The sequence below is a fragment of the Anthonomus grandis genome, chromosome 6 (assembly GCF_022605725.1).
Source record: "Anthonomus grandis grandis chromosome 6, icAntGran1.3, whole genome shotgun sequence".
Taxonomy (NCBI): domain Eukaryota; kingdom Metazoa; phylum Arthropoda; class Insecta; order Coleoptera; family Curculionidae; genus Anthonomus; species Anthonomus grandis.
Genome location: NC_065551.1, coordinates 23,887,617 through 23,903,507, shown reverse-complemented (window position 1 = coordinate 23,903,507; position 15,891 = coordinate 23,887,617). Strand labels below are relative to the sequence as shown.

At 32.9% G+C, this 15,891-nt stretch overlaps 1 protein-coding gene and 1 long non-coding RNA gene across 3 annotated transcripts in view; one reads left to right on the top strand and one right to left on the bottom strand.

Moving 5' to 3' along the window:
• LOC126737078 (uncharacterized) overlaps window positions 1-15,891 on the top strand; it is a 65,046-nt gene that overhangs the window by 44,341 nt on the left and 4,814 nt on the right. Inside the window, exons 17-28 of one of the 2 annotated variants that reach the window (XM_050441774.1) lie at window positions 628-849; window positions 3,116-3,301; window positions 3,358-3,595; window positions 3,657-3,758; window positions 3,817-3,924; window positions 6,761-6,874; window positions 7,689-7,805; window positions 7,854-7,988; window positions 8,047-8,310; window positions 8,369-8,527; window positions 10,973-11,680; window positions 11,731-12,400. In XM_050441774.1, the coding sequence (XP_050297731.1) occupies window positions 628-849; window positions 3,116-3,301; window positions 3,358-3,595; window positions 3,657-3,758; window positions 3,817-3,924; window positions 6,761-6,874; window positions 7,689-7,805; window positions 7,854-7,988; window positions 8,047-8,310; window positions 8,369-8,527; window positions 10,973-11,680; window positions 11,731-12,400 (3,023 nt within the window). The remainder of the gene's footprint in view (window positions 1-627; window positions 850-3,115; window positions 3,302-3,357; window positions 3,596-3,656; window positions 3,759-3,816; window positions 3,925-6,760; window positions 6,875-7,688; window positions 7,806-7,853; window positions 7,989-8,046; window positions 8,311-8,368; window positions 8,528-10,972; window positions 11,681-11,730; window positions 12,401-15,891) is intronic. The other variant, XM_050441775.1, reaches the window with a different exon arrangement.
• LOC126737082 (uncharacterized) lies at window positions 534-14,108 on the bottom strand. Its single transcript, XR_007660874.1, has 3 exons — window positions 13,889-14,108; window positions 1,232-1,323; window positions 534-675 (listed from the first exon to the last, which is right to left on the bottom strand). It is a non-coding gene; the product is annotated as an uncharacterized LOC126737082 (long non-coding RNA).

Here is a 15,891-nt window from a genome sequence, read left to right as displayed (position 1 = left end):
CAACGTCATTATTAACATATAGATAATTATCAGTAGATTTTATTTGAGATTTGTCATTGTCTTAGTTGTCACAATGGCCTGTATGTATGCTTCTGCATCCTTTTTTGATTTCATATATGATTAATATTATTACTAGTAACAGCACCCCCAATTCTCATTTAGCTAGTCTCAGTAGTAATTTATCTCATGTTTAACGTTCTTCCCATCTTTCATCACAAATAAAGTGCCTGTGCTTTTTGCCAATTTGGAATCGAAATTTTGAAATAAAATCGAAAAGTTGCGGTATTTTTTAGAAGGAAAATAATATTTCTTAGTCCCTTTTAATATCGTCATGATCATCATCATTAACAGAGATAAGATTTCAACTTAGATTTTTTGATGGCAGTATTTTAAATTCAAACAATTCATGTGATTTTATATTTATTACAATAAATTCAATTACCAGAAGAATAACTTAATGTAATAACATGAAGAGAGCTAACAAATTTTAAAAAGGGCTTTAACTAAATTGTTTTAAGAGTACTTTATTTAAATTTTACAAGACTGTAATTAAAAACAACATTTATATTATCCAATATTTTTTAAATAATTTTTTGTTCTTCTCTTCTTATAATTATTTCGACTCAGGATCCGACTTTCCCAACTGTGGACAAACGTGCTCGCCTCAAGTATAACCTGCAATGTAAATTTAAAAAATTAAATAATCAGAGAAAAATTACGCTCTCAAATATAAACGAATACATGCAACAATACCAAAAAGATATGGAACAAATCGACGAAGAGTGTAGAAAGTTTTCGGAAGAGTTTTCTCAGAGAATCATGGAACAAATTCAACAAGAATCCGAAGCGGTAAGTATACTAATTATAAGAAATCTGTGATTAATTTAATACTTCATAGTTAAACGATTTCCCACGCTTTTTTTCTAAACACCCTTTACCACAAAAGTTTATTCGAACATGCTTAAATGTATCTGTTAAAGCAATAAATCGTTAAAAGGTCTTTTAAACCAATGATGAGCACGTCTTGTCTCTTGTCCTTACAAGAGTCTCAAGTGTTTTTTGAGACATGTTTTGTAGTAATTTCAAAATGAAGTATAACTTATGGGGTTACACGCAGTCAGGGAATGGAAAAATTAAGCTTTTTCAACTTATTTCTGTGATATTTATTATCCGGTATTTGTTATTTGAAAAAGTAGATATATTTCACATTTCAAAAATTATAAAAGCTTACAAAAAAAAAGCATTGGCGGTGGTGTGGCCGAATTTCCAAACTTCCCCTGCATAAAGAAGGTTTTCGGTGACAGCTCTTCGGTTGGGCAAAATCTGAAAACAAAAACTCAAATTAATTTTGTTTTCGGATGAAGTTAATTGTGTATTTGATTGAAAATTTTAAAAATATCAAATTATATGTAAAAAAGGGACATTGTGATTTATAAAATAAAAAATTTGTTCAATCAAAAAATTCTTTGATCAAGTACAGAAGAATTATGTTTAGAATAATCCCTATAAATTTGAAGTCGATCGGTGCAATAGTTTTTAACTCATGTTTGTCACCGATTCGAAATGCGTTATTTCCAGAAAATCGATCCACGAAGTTCATAACATGCACCATCCTTAACATTGATGACAGACTCTTATTCTACATCGATACTGCAACTAATAAAGCCAAGTCAACTATTATAAAGCCACTTGCAATGATCGTTGGTCTTATTTCCAAAGGAGCTGATTTATTATAGGAGGTGCTCGGCTTTATTGAGGTTAGAACTTCTGGCGGTAATGGTGAATAATCATGTTTGAATGACTTGTTTGCTGTGTAGGCGCGTTGCTATTTCGATGATTTCAGCCACCTCCATTTTACCAGCATATCCATTCATGCATCTTTCTTCTGTTTCCAGTATTCACACTTTTCATCATATATCGACGATTTTTCCGATATAGTGTCCCATCAATGACAAGACGCTAAAGAGGGAGTTGAATCCACGTTTCTTCCACGTTCCATCACCTGAAACGGTCAGTTCGGTGGTTGTTTCCAAATTCTGGACCTGAAAAGTCTGCTCGATTTCTTCCATTATAGCATCTTTAAAAATATTCAGCCACAACTTTTCCAGTCATGTATTTGTTTGACAATTATTTGATAATTTTTTTGGTCTAAGAAACTTCTGTATTCCATTCAGTCCGATGCGAATTCATCAGATAACGAAGATGAATCGACGATTGACATATCAATAAAGTTGAATCCGAGACTACGTGTTTGTGCGGTTTCAAAGTGAATATCGCATGGTTTACGCATATTCTGTGTCTTTCTTAATTCCCGAGACCTTTATTTCAACCTATGATAAGCAAAAAACACTCGGAAAAATTACACGGAGTAACAAAATCAAAGCGAACTGCTCGAAGTACGTATGAAGAGACTGTTGAATGTCGCCTTCAAAACTGTCTAGGGATACACTAATACTTACAAGACTATGAAATACACAAGTTTGAGATTTTACTTTGATTTTTGAAAAATCATAGATGAAACTAAAAATCTAATTTCAGAAATTATTTATGTGGGAAAAGTTAACTGGAAAAAGTATTACGTTGCTGGATTTATTGTGCTTTCTGAGAGATTTTTGGGATTCTACGAAAAATCTATGTTGATACTAAATATGTAATTTCACCATTTAAGGAGGAAAGTTAGCCTTGATTCTTGAAAGGATTACTGCGATTTTTATGAATTTTTTCTAGGTTTCGGAAAACTTACTATTGATACCAAAAATAGAATTTCAGCACTGTATTTGTTACAAGAAGTTAATTTAAAAAGAGTACTATTTCAACGGATTAATGAAGATTTTTAAGAAATTTTTGGATTTTGGGATTTTTTTTTGTGGTTTTTAAAACCCTAGTTTCACCATTGTATTGGGAAAAGTTAGCTGGAAAGGAGTAACTTGTCAATAAGTTAACCAGTTCCTTGTAACTTTTGAGAAAGTGTTTTGGATTTTGGAAAACTATTAATGACCAATCTGTTTAAAATAAGACCTCTTAGCTTGAAAAATATGAATTTTTAAATAACGCACAAATATTTGAAGTGCCTCATCATTTCTTGTAATTCATTAATACAATTTGAACATTTTAGAATAAACAAACCAGACCTTTGGACCATTCAGTATTTGACACTCAAGACCAATATCTAAACTATAACCACATAACATCTGGAGAACTATCCAAAATATTCATAGATGATTTAAACCAGTGTCCTAACGTAATTGGATTTGACCAGACCGATCAAGAAGAAGGCATTCAGTATAATCAAGAAACGATGGTAAAACTCTTTCTTTTTGTGGTAACAACTTACAAGCCATTGAGAAAATTCTTTAGATTCCCATGCCTCCCGCTTCCACTGAAGCCAAAATGTTCGAAATGTACGCTCCCGACCAAAATCTAGATCCTTCCAACTCCGAGGTATCTCAGTTGACTATCGAACCTGATATCCATATGAGATTAGATACGAGTTATGGAAGTTGTGGCCTGAATTTTACTCAAATGGCCCTGGGACTTGATGCCGAACAAAGAGCAAGACAAGGAGCACAAGAATCCCCTATGCCACAATGCTTTGGTAAGTACCAGTAACAATAAAAGCTCTGAACATTAATTGACTAGTGATTACATGGATTTAGATGCAACTTATGGACAGTGTAACCTTAATTTTACACAAATGGCCATGGGGCTCGATGTGGGACAACAAATAGCTGAAGAACCAACTGCACCAGGATGCTTTGGTAAGTGCAAAATAGTTGCGGAAACTCTGAGTATTGATTTATGAATATATGGATTTAGATGCGACTTATGGAGAGTGTAACCTTAATTTTACTCAAATGGCCATGGAGCTTGATGCTAAACAAAGAGGAAAATTAGTAAAAGAGCCAGTTGCGCCAGGGTGCCTTGGTAAGTGGGAATAGCTGAAGGGCAAGATATTGATTAGTGATGCATCAATTTATACATTAATATAAGAAGACTGTTCCTACGTAGAACAAAGATCTTTAATTTAATAATTTTTTAAGAAGTTTCTCTAAAGTCAATTTCATAAGTTTCTAAGTTCTTCAGTTAAATAGCTGATTTATAATCTGATAAAATGAACTTCGCCTTTTTGAATATTAACTTTTTTTTTTAATTTGATTTGTCAATCTGTAATCTCTGTATTATTATTATTATTAAGTTATTGAAAGAAACTGACAAATTTGTTGGTTCCTTTTTCTTTTTTATATTCTACTACATCCTCATTTAATGTTATGCATCCATATATATTTGCAATATCCAGAGGAAAATTTCTTTTAAGTAATTGAAGCGGCTCACTAAGACAGAGTACATAATTCAATAGCCTAGAAAATAATTTTTATTTATTTCGGGAAATGAACAGCGAATGCTGTGCAACGTCTTACAGAGATCACCGTGCTCTGAAAGAATTTGATAATTTTTCTAGGCAGTTCAATGCTTTAAACAAGGACTGCATAAAGCTATAACTTAACTACCTGGCAAATTATATTTATTTCTTGCAGAATCACCAAGCTTTAACTCAGCTTTCTAAAAGAATTTAATTACTTCTTCCAGGCAGTTAAGTGCTTTGAGCCAGCTTACAAAACTGTAGATTGCATAAAGCTACAACTCTGCTGCCTGGAAAAAATAGACTTATTTCTTTCAAGTAATTGAATGTTTTAAAACAGCTTACTAAGACACATAGTTCATAAGATTTGATTCAACTGTCTAGAAGAATATTTTTATTTCTTCTAGGAAGTCAAAAGCTCATTAAAACACCATACAAAGATTACCAAGCTCCAGTTTAGTCCGCTAAAAGAATTTCATTGTTTTTCCAGACTCTTATGTTAAGTGTTCTGAATCAGAGTACATAAAGCTATAATTCAACTGCCTGGAGGAAAAAATGTGTGCACTTGAAAACTGCAATATCTGGAAGAATATATTTATTTCTTACAGAGATTACCAAGCTTTGGTTCAGCTCTTTAAAATAATTTTATTAATTTTCTAGACAGTTGAGTGCTTTGAATCAGTTAATACCACAGAGTACTGTCACTATGTGATCCTAGTCAGGTGCTTCAAAAAGTGTTTTGAATTAGCTAAATAAGACCACAAGTACCCAAAGCTATAACTTAATTACTTGGCAGAATATATTTTTTTCTTACAGAGATTACCAAGCTCTAACTCAGCTCTTTAAAAGAATTTGATTATTTCTTTTAGACAGTTAAGTGCTTTGAACCAACTCAATAAGGTTACAAAGGACATGCAGCTCCAACTGAACTGCCTGGAAGAATAGACTTATTTCTTCCAGGCAATTGAAAATCTTCAAACAGCTTACTAAGGCACCATAAAGAATTGATTCAACTGTCTAGAACAATATTTTTATTTTTTCTAGGAAGTAAGGCCTATTAAAGCGTCTTACAAAGATAACCAACTTCCAGTTTACCTACAAATAACAGAATTTAATTAACTTTCCGGACAGTTGAGTGCTTCAACTAATTGCATTCAACTGCCTGAAAGAAAAACATTATGCACTCTATGATCCTACTGAGCTGGTTGAAAAAGTGCTTTAAACCGACTCACCAAGCTCACTAAGTTCATAAAGCGACAACTCAACTACCTGGAAGAATACATTTATTTCTAATAGTGATTTCCAAGATCTGATTTAGCTCCCTAAAAGAATTTGATTTTTTTTCCAGACAGCTAGTTGCTTTGAACCAACTCACTGAGACGCAGACTACACAAAATTGCGATCCAACTGCCTGGAAGAATTACTTTATTTAATGCCTTGAAATAGTTGAAATACTAAAACACAGGAATAAGAAAGATTTGATTCAACTATTCAGAGAAATATTTTAAATTCTTCTAGGAAATGAGGCTCAATAAAATATCTTACAAAGGTTACCAACCTCCAGTTTGGCCATAAAGAAAAGAATTGAATCATTTTCCAGATAGTTGAGTAAACTAATTGCACAGAGAACTATAATTCAACTACCTGGAAAAATATATTTATTTCTTACAGATATCACCAAGCTCTAATTCAGTTTTTAAACAAATTTTATTATTTCTTCCAGGCAGTTGCGTTAAACCAGAGTGCGTTAAACCAGCTTATTAAGACAGTACACCGCACAAAGTTATAATTTAACAGCCTGGAATACTTATATATATGCTTAGTTCTTCCAGACATTTGAATACTTTGAATTAACTCACTGAAACCACCGTCTACACAAAGTTTTAAGTCAACTGCCCGGAAGAATACTCTTATTTCTTTGACTCTCAAGTAATGAAGTGCTTTAAAATAACTTATTAAGACACAAAGTACATAAAGATTTGATTCAACTGTTTTTTGTTTTACTTGCTTCTTCCAGGAAGTTAAGTACCTTAAAATACCTTACAGACTTCCATGCTATAAATCAACTCGTCGATGCCTGGAGAATTATATTTTATCATTATTACTGATTTTCACCCTCCTAATGGTCCCTTAAAGGTCCCAAATTGGTGTTATATCCTTGGTCTTAATAACAAATAGTAAGCATTAATCAGTGGTAATAATTTTATAGTAGGATTATGTTCTATACTCAGGCGCTGGGAATAATTTTTACTACTTAAGTTAAAATTATATAAACGACCGTACTTCAGTTTCTTAAAACATTAGTGGTAACACATTGTCTTTAGAAATATTCCTTGTGGTCTGATAAACAAATGAACATTCTTAGAACATCAATAGAATTGATTTGTGTTTATTTGATAGATACGAGTTATGAAGGCCAGTGTGGCCTTAATTTCACCCAAATGGCTTTGGGACTTGATAATAGGCAAGAGAGAAGAGAGCTGACAGAACTATCACCTAGGCCAGGTTATTTTGGTAAGTATAAGATCTATCTTTTTAGTAAATAAATTCATCACCTTTCATAACAAACTATAATCAATATAATATTGAGTTTACAAAAGTTTAGGCATTGTGGATATCCTGGTAACACAAATTGATCTGCAAAATTCTACCAATGTTTCAATGTGTCGACCTTTTCTCGAATATTTAGTTAGGAATTATATATGTCGGAGAGTGAGTTTCATTATTTTCGGCGGACATGTTCATTATAAGTAAATAAAACTCGTAATTCGTGAAAATACACACTTAATTACTATATTGACCAATAAACACGAATTACACACAATTACACTAAATAAACAAATAAACTAACGTCTATAACTAAACAAAATAATAAAAGTACCGTCGCGAATTAAATAAAAGAACTAGTGATCCGAAGTCGGTCTATCTATCATCAGTTCTCTCAAAAGACTGCCCTTTCTTTTCCTTTATGCTTCTCCAAGCATTCATTCCCGGCTTCGTTCCACTCTCTCGATATCTCTTAAAAGATATTGAGTCATATCCTTAGCTAGACTCATAAAAATAATTAATGGACGGCCGTACCGCCGATCATTGACCGTAACTTAACACCAAGCCTATTACTAATCAAAACAAATCCTTATCTTAATGTTATATAGAAAAATACGTATAGCCGACATATATTTAGTTCATGGATGTTTTGAATTGACCATTTCTGGTACCCCAAAAGCTTTCCTAATCATGTTTTATCTGAACATTTGGTGAATATGCTTGTGCTATTAGTTAATATTCTAAAGAATAAAAATGTGACTAGTGATCTCGTTTAACTTAGAAACGACTTATGGAGGCCAATGTGGTCCAAATTTTACACAAATGGCCATGGGCCTCGACGCTGAACCAGGAGGAAGACAAGTGGCAATGGATCCATCTATGCCAAGTGGATTTAATGGTAAGTTAAAGCAACTAAAGTATGAGTTTGAAAAAAAATATTTTATAGAAAATTACCAACAAGGAAGAATACCTGTGAATTCATACAAAACTTACGAACATTATGGAAATCTTGAAAGAAGTATAGAGAACATTTCACCTATAGCTAAGTGTTACAATCCGGCAGAAATCGCTCCTAAAACTGGTAAAAACTCTATAGGAAATCAATTATCACTGTAAAAGAATATTTGCCCTTATTCTAGCACCAAAAGCCTCACCATTCATTCGTCACTTCGCGCCGCCATTACTCAGAGACATTAGAAAAACTTCTACACCCCTCATGAAAAAGTTACAATGCAAAAATTCGTCGTCGTACATTAACCTGACGTCACCCAATGGTGAAAACTTCACCAAAATCACCACACCCAAGATAACGTTCACTTTACCAGAAAATGTGCCAGAAGATTTGGATATTAATTCATTAGCTGAAGATTTGGAGTCGTTGGCAGATGATATTCAACGAGATGGTAAGAAAAACAGTGAAGAGTATTTTATACTAAACTTTTGGATGGACATTTTCCTTAGATGAAATTGATGCTGGAAATGAAGAACCATGTAGAAATGCTTATGAAAATTTTGAGCCAATAGCAAATAATAATAATAAACACATTTTTCCACGTGTTAGAATTTTAGTTGGCCCTAACCAACCGAGTTCAGAGGAAGATAATAGGGCTCATAGTTCTGGTAATTTTCTGTCTCGCAGGGCTTCCTTAACCCTTTCGTCCCTGAATTAAATTATTTTAGTTTAAGTTATAAATAGTGTAAAGTATTATTGTTAGGATGCCTGACAATGAGTTTTTAATAATGTAAATTTTTGTCAATAGTCAGGGAATGGTGGAGGGGGTGGTTCAGATATGTACCAGCAGGTATTTATGGTGGTACACATGTGTACCAACAGGTATGATCGAAAATTTCATAAAAACAGAAAAAAATGCTATACCAACATTTATTTAAAAAAATAAATACAAAAACGGCTTTGCAAACTAGAAAATGAACCTAATTAACTATTTGGTATGATATAACATAAAACAGAACTTGCACAATGGAATATTGCACTGTCGGCAAAGAGTTTTTGTTCTTGTTTGTTTTTTCTCTTCAGAACATCTAGTGCATCTTCTTGTGGTTGATCCCTCTACAGGCAGATGTATTGCTGAAGATCCGTATAATTTTCTTTTTCTTGAAAGAGCGCCTTGTTTCGGCGTTACCTTCTGCTACTAATTCTTCTGCAAGTGTGGTAAGGAAGAAAAGAAAAGAAATGCTCTCATTTTTACGTCTCAGTTGATTATACATTATCCACGAATTTACTGCATACATATTGAGGAATGTGTACAACACCTTTTTCCACCACTTTGCTGATTTTCGATCATGATCATATAGCCCAATAAATTGATCAGCCCGATCAATCCCTTGCATTTTTTTTCTGTAAAAAGAAATGGCCTCTGGACATTTGATATTTAGTTGTTTACCGGTTTTGCTTTTTTTGATAATTGTTGTCAAATTGGGCTTACGACAGTTGCTCATTAGCAAAACTTCCTTTGTGTCCTGCCACTTTACACAAAATAATCCAGAAGAAGTGCATCTAAATTGAGATTCCCCCTTTTGGAGTTTGTCTCCCATAGTTGGTACATTCTTGCGATTGGACATGCAAGTTCCCAAGGCTGCATAGTCTAGTGAAAGTAACAAATTCACACTTGTAAAAAAGCGATCAAAACACGCAAGAGCTGTTACGACTCGCTCTCCTAAAGTTAGGGATTGATTTTTAGCGGGAATTGGTTCCTCTTTTCCAGAATATACATTGACATCATACGTATAGCCGGAATCTGCATCGCAGCGAAGCCATAGTTTTATGCCCCTCTTGGTTGGTTTGAGGGCATATTGTTTCAAACAAGATCGACCCTTGAATTTGGTCATAGATTCGTCGATACTTTGATACTGGCTATCCTGGCGACATTTTGGAAATGTGTATTTGAAACAAGATAATAAATCTTCAATGTAATATGTTTTTGAAGCATTTGGGAGTGTTTGAGGAGAAGCAAAGTAAATTTTTGAGCTCAAAGTCATGTAACGATCTCTTGAAAAAGTTTTTTGAATTGTGCTATTTCTCATTGACTCCTTCATGCTTCAATAATTTTTTAGGCTTGGAAGGCGATTGTAGCACATAATGAACATGCAGCCAAGTAATTTCTGTATTTCTCCTTTGTCAGTCATTTTCTCATTCCTTTTTTTAAACGGTTTAGGATTTTCAGACGTTCATTTATACAATTTGCAATGTGCAAATAAAGAGAATAAGGAAATACTTTATGAAAAATTTGCATAGGTGTCAACTGCTTGGTGATATCTGGAGCCAGCATACACTCTCTTTCAGGAGGAAGGATTTTAGCAGGCTCAAATTTTTCGTCAGGAATGAGCCAGTCAAGAACTAGGTTTCCATCAACAATTACCTGTGGTGGTTGCGCAGAGTTTATGACTGAGTTTCAATGCACAGTGGTTTGCATTGTTTCCGATAAAGTCGACAAAGACATATCGGACGTATCACTGCCAGCTTCTTCATCGAAATCTGGTTCATAATTATCACTAGATCCAGCAGAAAATGGTTCCGAATCTGAGGATTCTTCAATAAACCTTTCCAGCTCTTTTCGTGAAAGCGGACGGCGGCGATCGATATTGAACCTGAAATCAAATAAACGTAATTACAGACCTGTTTGTATACATGTGTACCATCATAAATACCTGCTGGTACATATATATACTGCACTTGCAATTGAATAATAAATAAAACTTAATAAAAAAACTGCTTAAATAAGCACTTTGAGTGTCCTAAATAACTAATTTTATTGCAGCAATAGTGCCGCTACTAAATACAGGTGCTAACTAAATCAACATAACCACACATTTACCACAATGCATATTGTAGGTACACTACGGAAGCCTGATACACCGGACCGGTACACATTTATACCAAATCAAACGCTTTATTTTACAAACAGGAATTTTTAAATTTGCCTGGTACATATGTATACCGTTCGGGACGAAAGGGTTAAGGTGTTTAACTAAGAGTTAATCTTAAACTCTATGTTAAAGATCGGAAGGGTGGTCTTTAGTTTAGATCTTTAAGGTTTAACTTTTTAGAATTTGGTCAAGGGATAATAGTAAGACCTATCGTGAAAGGTCTTTATCCAACGGAGGAACCGACAAAAATGAAGATAAATGAAGATGTTCCAGCTGAAACTGTAGAAGAGAAAAATAACAAAAACGAGAACAAAATTGAAGAGAAATCTCTTCAAAAGGGAACTGAAGTAGAACAATTAATTGAAGCGTTTAACAGTTTATCAAACCCAACAAAAATTGGAAGGGATAAAATGAAACCACTAGAAGAAATTGCCAATGCAGATAATCAGATCAATGAAAATTTAAGTCAGGATGAAGGCAAAAATATGGAAAAACAAAGTACCGATGTTGAAGAAATGATAAAGGCATTCAATAGAGCATCAGAAGGAACTGAGCAGAACACAAATGAGAGAAAGGAATTCCAAGCAGAACCAGACCTTAAAAATATAGAAACTTCTATAGCTACTAATATAGATAAAGATCCAGAATATATTAAAAATATGATAAATGCATTTAACAAAGCATCCGAAGGAAATGATTTGACGGAAATTCCGATATTGCAAGAAAATGATAAAAAAGAAATAAACTGTAAACAAATCAAAGAAATAGTCATCGACACTCAGGCGGAAGTATACTTTACAGCAGATTCCAATAGTGACTTCAGCTATTCTCCTTTGGTGCCCAGAACTCAAACTGAGAATACTTCTTTAGAGTTAAAAAACCTACCAGGTAAGTAATCAATTAATTCTTATCAAAAAAAACTTTGAAACCTGTTTTAGAACCAGACGTAGTAAACACTGATGTTAATAAAAGTAATCCAAACGACATGGACTGGGACACTGCTACCATACAATTAAATGCAAGTCCATCAATCTCTAAATTAGAAGGCAGTTTAACTCAGCAATATCAAACTGATGTACCGCTTGTTGAAAATCATTTGAAAGTGGAAGTGGTGATGGAACATAATTCAAATCCAGAAGAAAATAATGTCAATATCGTCAGTGATATTTCTCACAAGCAAACGTTAGCAAATTCGGGAGTTGAAGTTGTTGAGATTAAAGAAAACCAAAATATTTCACCAGATATATTTGAAGATGATGCTTATAAAGACAAATCGACAAATGCATTAATCGAACCCAGCAAAAAGATTGAAGTGCATAATGTGATCGTTATAAGAGGGCCAACAGAAATAACAAATGACGTTTCCTTTGATACATGTAATACCACTTGCTTGCTTGAATCTTTTAATGAAAAAATAATCAAAGATGGTGAAACTTTCACCAAAAAGGTTGAAAATATTAATGAAAATAACCAGAAGGAAAGTCTTTCCAAGGAGTCCAAGAAAGGAAATAGTACCGCAGACAATAAATTGGATACTATTAGCAAGGTCGAATCTTTAACTGAAGCAAACCCGATTATCGTTAATAGGACAACTTCTTTAGAAATGAGGTAATAAAATACAAATTTTTAATGACTATATAGGGTGATTCAGTACTATATGCCAGCATCGTGCTTATTTTTTATATCATATACAGGGTAATAATTCCACCACTCGAATACCTTCGTAAAAAGGAGCGATATCAAAAAAGTACTTTTACAAAAATTAAAGGGTACGATGAGGGAAAATTAACAATGGCTTTGAATTTGACATGGGGTTAATTTTGAAGATTATTTGTAAGTCAAAGTCATTTTTTTAAGTGGAACTTCTTATTTTTAATACCGAAGTCAAGTAAGTGATGAGTATTTAAAAAATTTCTTTACAGTTAGCGCATCTCTCGTCACAGGCAATCTGAACGTAAATTTTTTCGCTGTTCTATGATAATACCGTTATTTTTTGTTGTACCCTTCAACTTTTGTAGACGTAATATTTAAAGGTTCCACGCTTTTACACAATAATTCGCTTGATGGGATAAAAATTCGCATGTTTTATGGGGTTTTTCACTTATGAAACGAGATAGGGAGATTTGGTTTTCGCGACATCTTGCTACTTTTTAACTTAACCAAAAATGCACTTATTAAATTGGCCGTAGTTTCGTGTATCTTCGTTTTTGTGCTACAGCGTGATTTTAAAAAAATGCCTTTTTAATCATCACCTCTAGCTCTGTTATTGTCAGACATAAAAGTAGACACTGAGATTTATAGATTTTTTGTGTAGAATCCAGTGGCTTACTTGAATCTCCACTAGAGGTCACAGGTTCACATATTTTTTTTTAATGGGACTCTATATAGTTTTTTAGAATTTTATTTTGATTGCCAATATCTTTACAAAAAAGTATCATATTATATTTTTAATCTTATTTATAACGTGACAAAGTTTAATCAAAAATTTTTTCGATAATTTACATTGATAATAGATAGTCGTAAGTAACCATCGTAATGCAAAAATACATGATGCTTTTTTATTTAATTTTCCATATTTAGTGCTGATTATCAGTATATATTGTGGTGCCTTAATGTCAATTTTGCGAGAGACTTTCACCAATCATCTCTGATCAAAAAAAATCATTTACAAAGAGATCTGTTCACCCAAATAAGGTAAGAGTGAGTTATGGTAGGCCAAATGATGACAATAACTTTAAAAACGGTGGTAAAGACTTTAGAAATCAATACAAAATGTCAATTTCAAAAAACCCCACAACATCAATGTGGAATATTTTAAACATCAAAGGTAAAAATGATTCTAAAGAGCTGAAATGTACTATAAGTCCTAAACAGTTTAATAGAGTTTATAGGCATAAAGAACGTATATAAGCGCAGAATATTCTCAAAAATCTTCAATTGTGTAATTCTGACCCTCTTTTTTCATACCTTTCTGGACCAGACATTTGCTGTAATTATTTTGAAATTAAGCAGGTAAACTTTAACGATGTTAGGAAAATAATTAATCATTTTATAAAAAAAAAGAAACTGTCATATATATGGTCTAAATGTGCATACCTGGTTATTAAAAATCATCAAGTTATCTCACCACTAACAAAGTTGATTAATATATGTGTACGTGAGCAAATCTTTCCATCTATTTTGAAGCAAGCTCTAGTTTCCCCAGTATTTAAACAGAGGGATAAAAAATGTGTGGATGCAGTGCATGATAAAACATGCCTATTTCTTTGCTTCCAATTGTCTTAAATATTTTTGAAAAAGTTATTGCTAATCAATATGTTAACTTTAGTGAGTGCAATGACAGTTTTACCAACTGACAGTTTGGTTTTAGACAAGGTAAAAACACCAAACATTCTGTGCTGGAACTTTTGCATAATATTATCAATGGTTATGAGGACCGGCTTTATCTCTTTGCCTTATTCTGGGATCTTAGCAAAGCTTTCGATTATGTGTCTCACGACCTATCGCTAAAAAAATCGAAAGAAATCGCCATAAAACTGATATCGAATTACTTACAGGCTCGCTGTAAATGATAAAATTCAATGGTCAAATCAGTGCTCACCTGTTTATCTAAAACAATGCGATTTTTTCCTTGAACGAGACAATTCTAGTAATTATCGTCAAATTTTGTTAAGGGGCGCAATTAGTAATTAAAAAATAAGTTTCTAATTTCTTGCCAAAACTTTTACATTAACTTATTCTTTTGGTAATACTGTTAAAAACTATGACAAATTCTATCCATAATTTTTTACTATAATTTTTACGCACCCTTAAGTTATTCTCTCTTTCTACTCAAACAAAATAAAGGGATACATTGTATCGTTTTAAGTATAGGAGGGTGCAATCGAGAAAAACATTATTAGTGTGAATTTTGTCGCGTAGTCTAATGGCAATTTCCATTTATTTCACTTTATTAGGCATACATTTTAAATTTAATTTTTTATTAATCACCTTAAACTTGTACCTACTTAAATATGTACCTACTTAATTTTCGTAGCTGAATGTAGGATTCGTCTTTGGTAACAGGCAGTATAAAAATAAGTTATGTAAACAAATTTATAATTGCCTTTTTGTTTTCGCATCTCTCTCGTAATAGAGAACATGTTGTCGCATAACTATGCTCGATAGCTGCCAATCAGCTAATGATTTGAGCGGCCTCTGCTTGCAGGGCAGATTGCAAATAATAAAAATTTTCCACAATGTTAATTTGTGTACTTGCTATTTGCCTATTAAGGAGATAAATGTATTGATAAAGTTGGCCCATGTCTCATAGGAGCTAATGAATTTAGACGAGGATCATAGGGAAATATTGCTTGAAAAGAAAGTAAATGTGGGATTGAGCCTAAGTATGGCTGCAACCTGATGCTACATTAACAGGTTTATCAATTTTTTCTAGATTTCCCTTGGCATTGGATACAGTTTCGTAAAATATATTTTTAAATTCAGTACGCTCCTGTTCTTGCCTATTTGATTTTTCTAAGTCAGTACCAGACACAATAGCTCAATTTTTAACTGAATAATTTTAAATTCACTGAGAATAGGTTCATTGTAGTTAAACGGGTGCTTAAATTTATTTTTAATATAGAGTTGTCTCGAGGGTTGTCTAAGTCTACACATTTGTTTTCTAAAAATGTTTGAAATCTAGTTTATTAGTGCAACGTTACCTGCTATCGTCAACCTGAACACTGCGTTTGGGAAAATTCATTTCAACCAGCATTACATTTTTGCTTAATGATGTTAAAAAGAAAAATAGAGGCGAGTAAACCAAAGAAAACAATATAAATTAAACTAAATGTATAGGTAGATCACTTAATTGGATAGATTACGGGCCTGTCATAAAGATGTCATAACAGGGTTATAGGCAATTATGCTTTAATTTGCTTTAAATTAAATTAAATAACACATACCCATATACTAAACCAGTTAGATACCTACTTTGGTAAATTTGTTGTTAAATTTAAGGACAAAATTTAAAATAATAAAAAATATAACTTTCTGTTTCAAAGACTAAAACATGTATAAAATTAAAAGCGGTGGTTCAAATCAAATGGTATTAATCT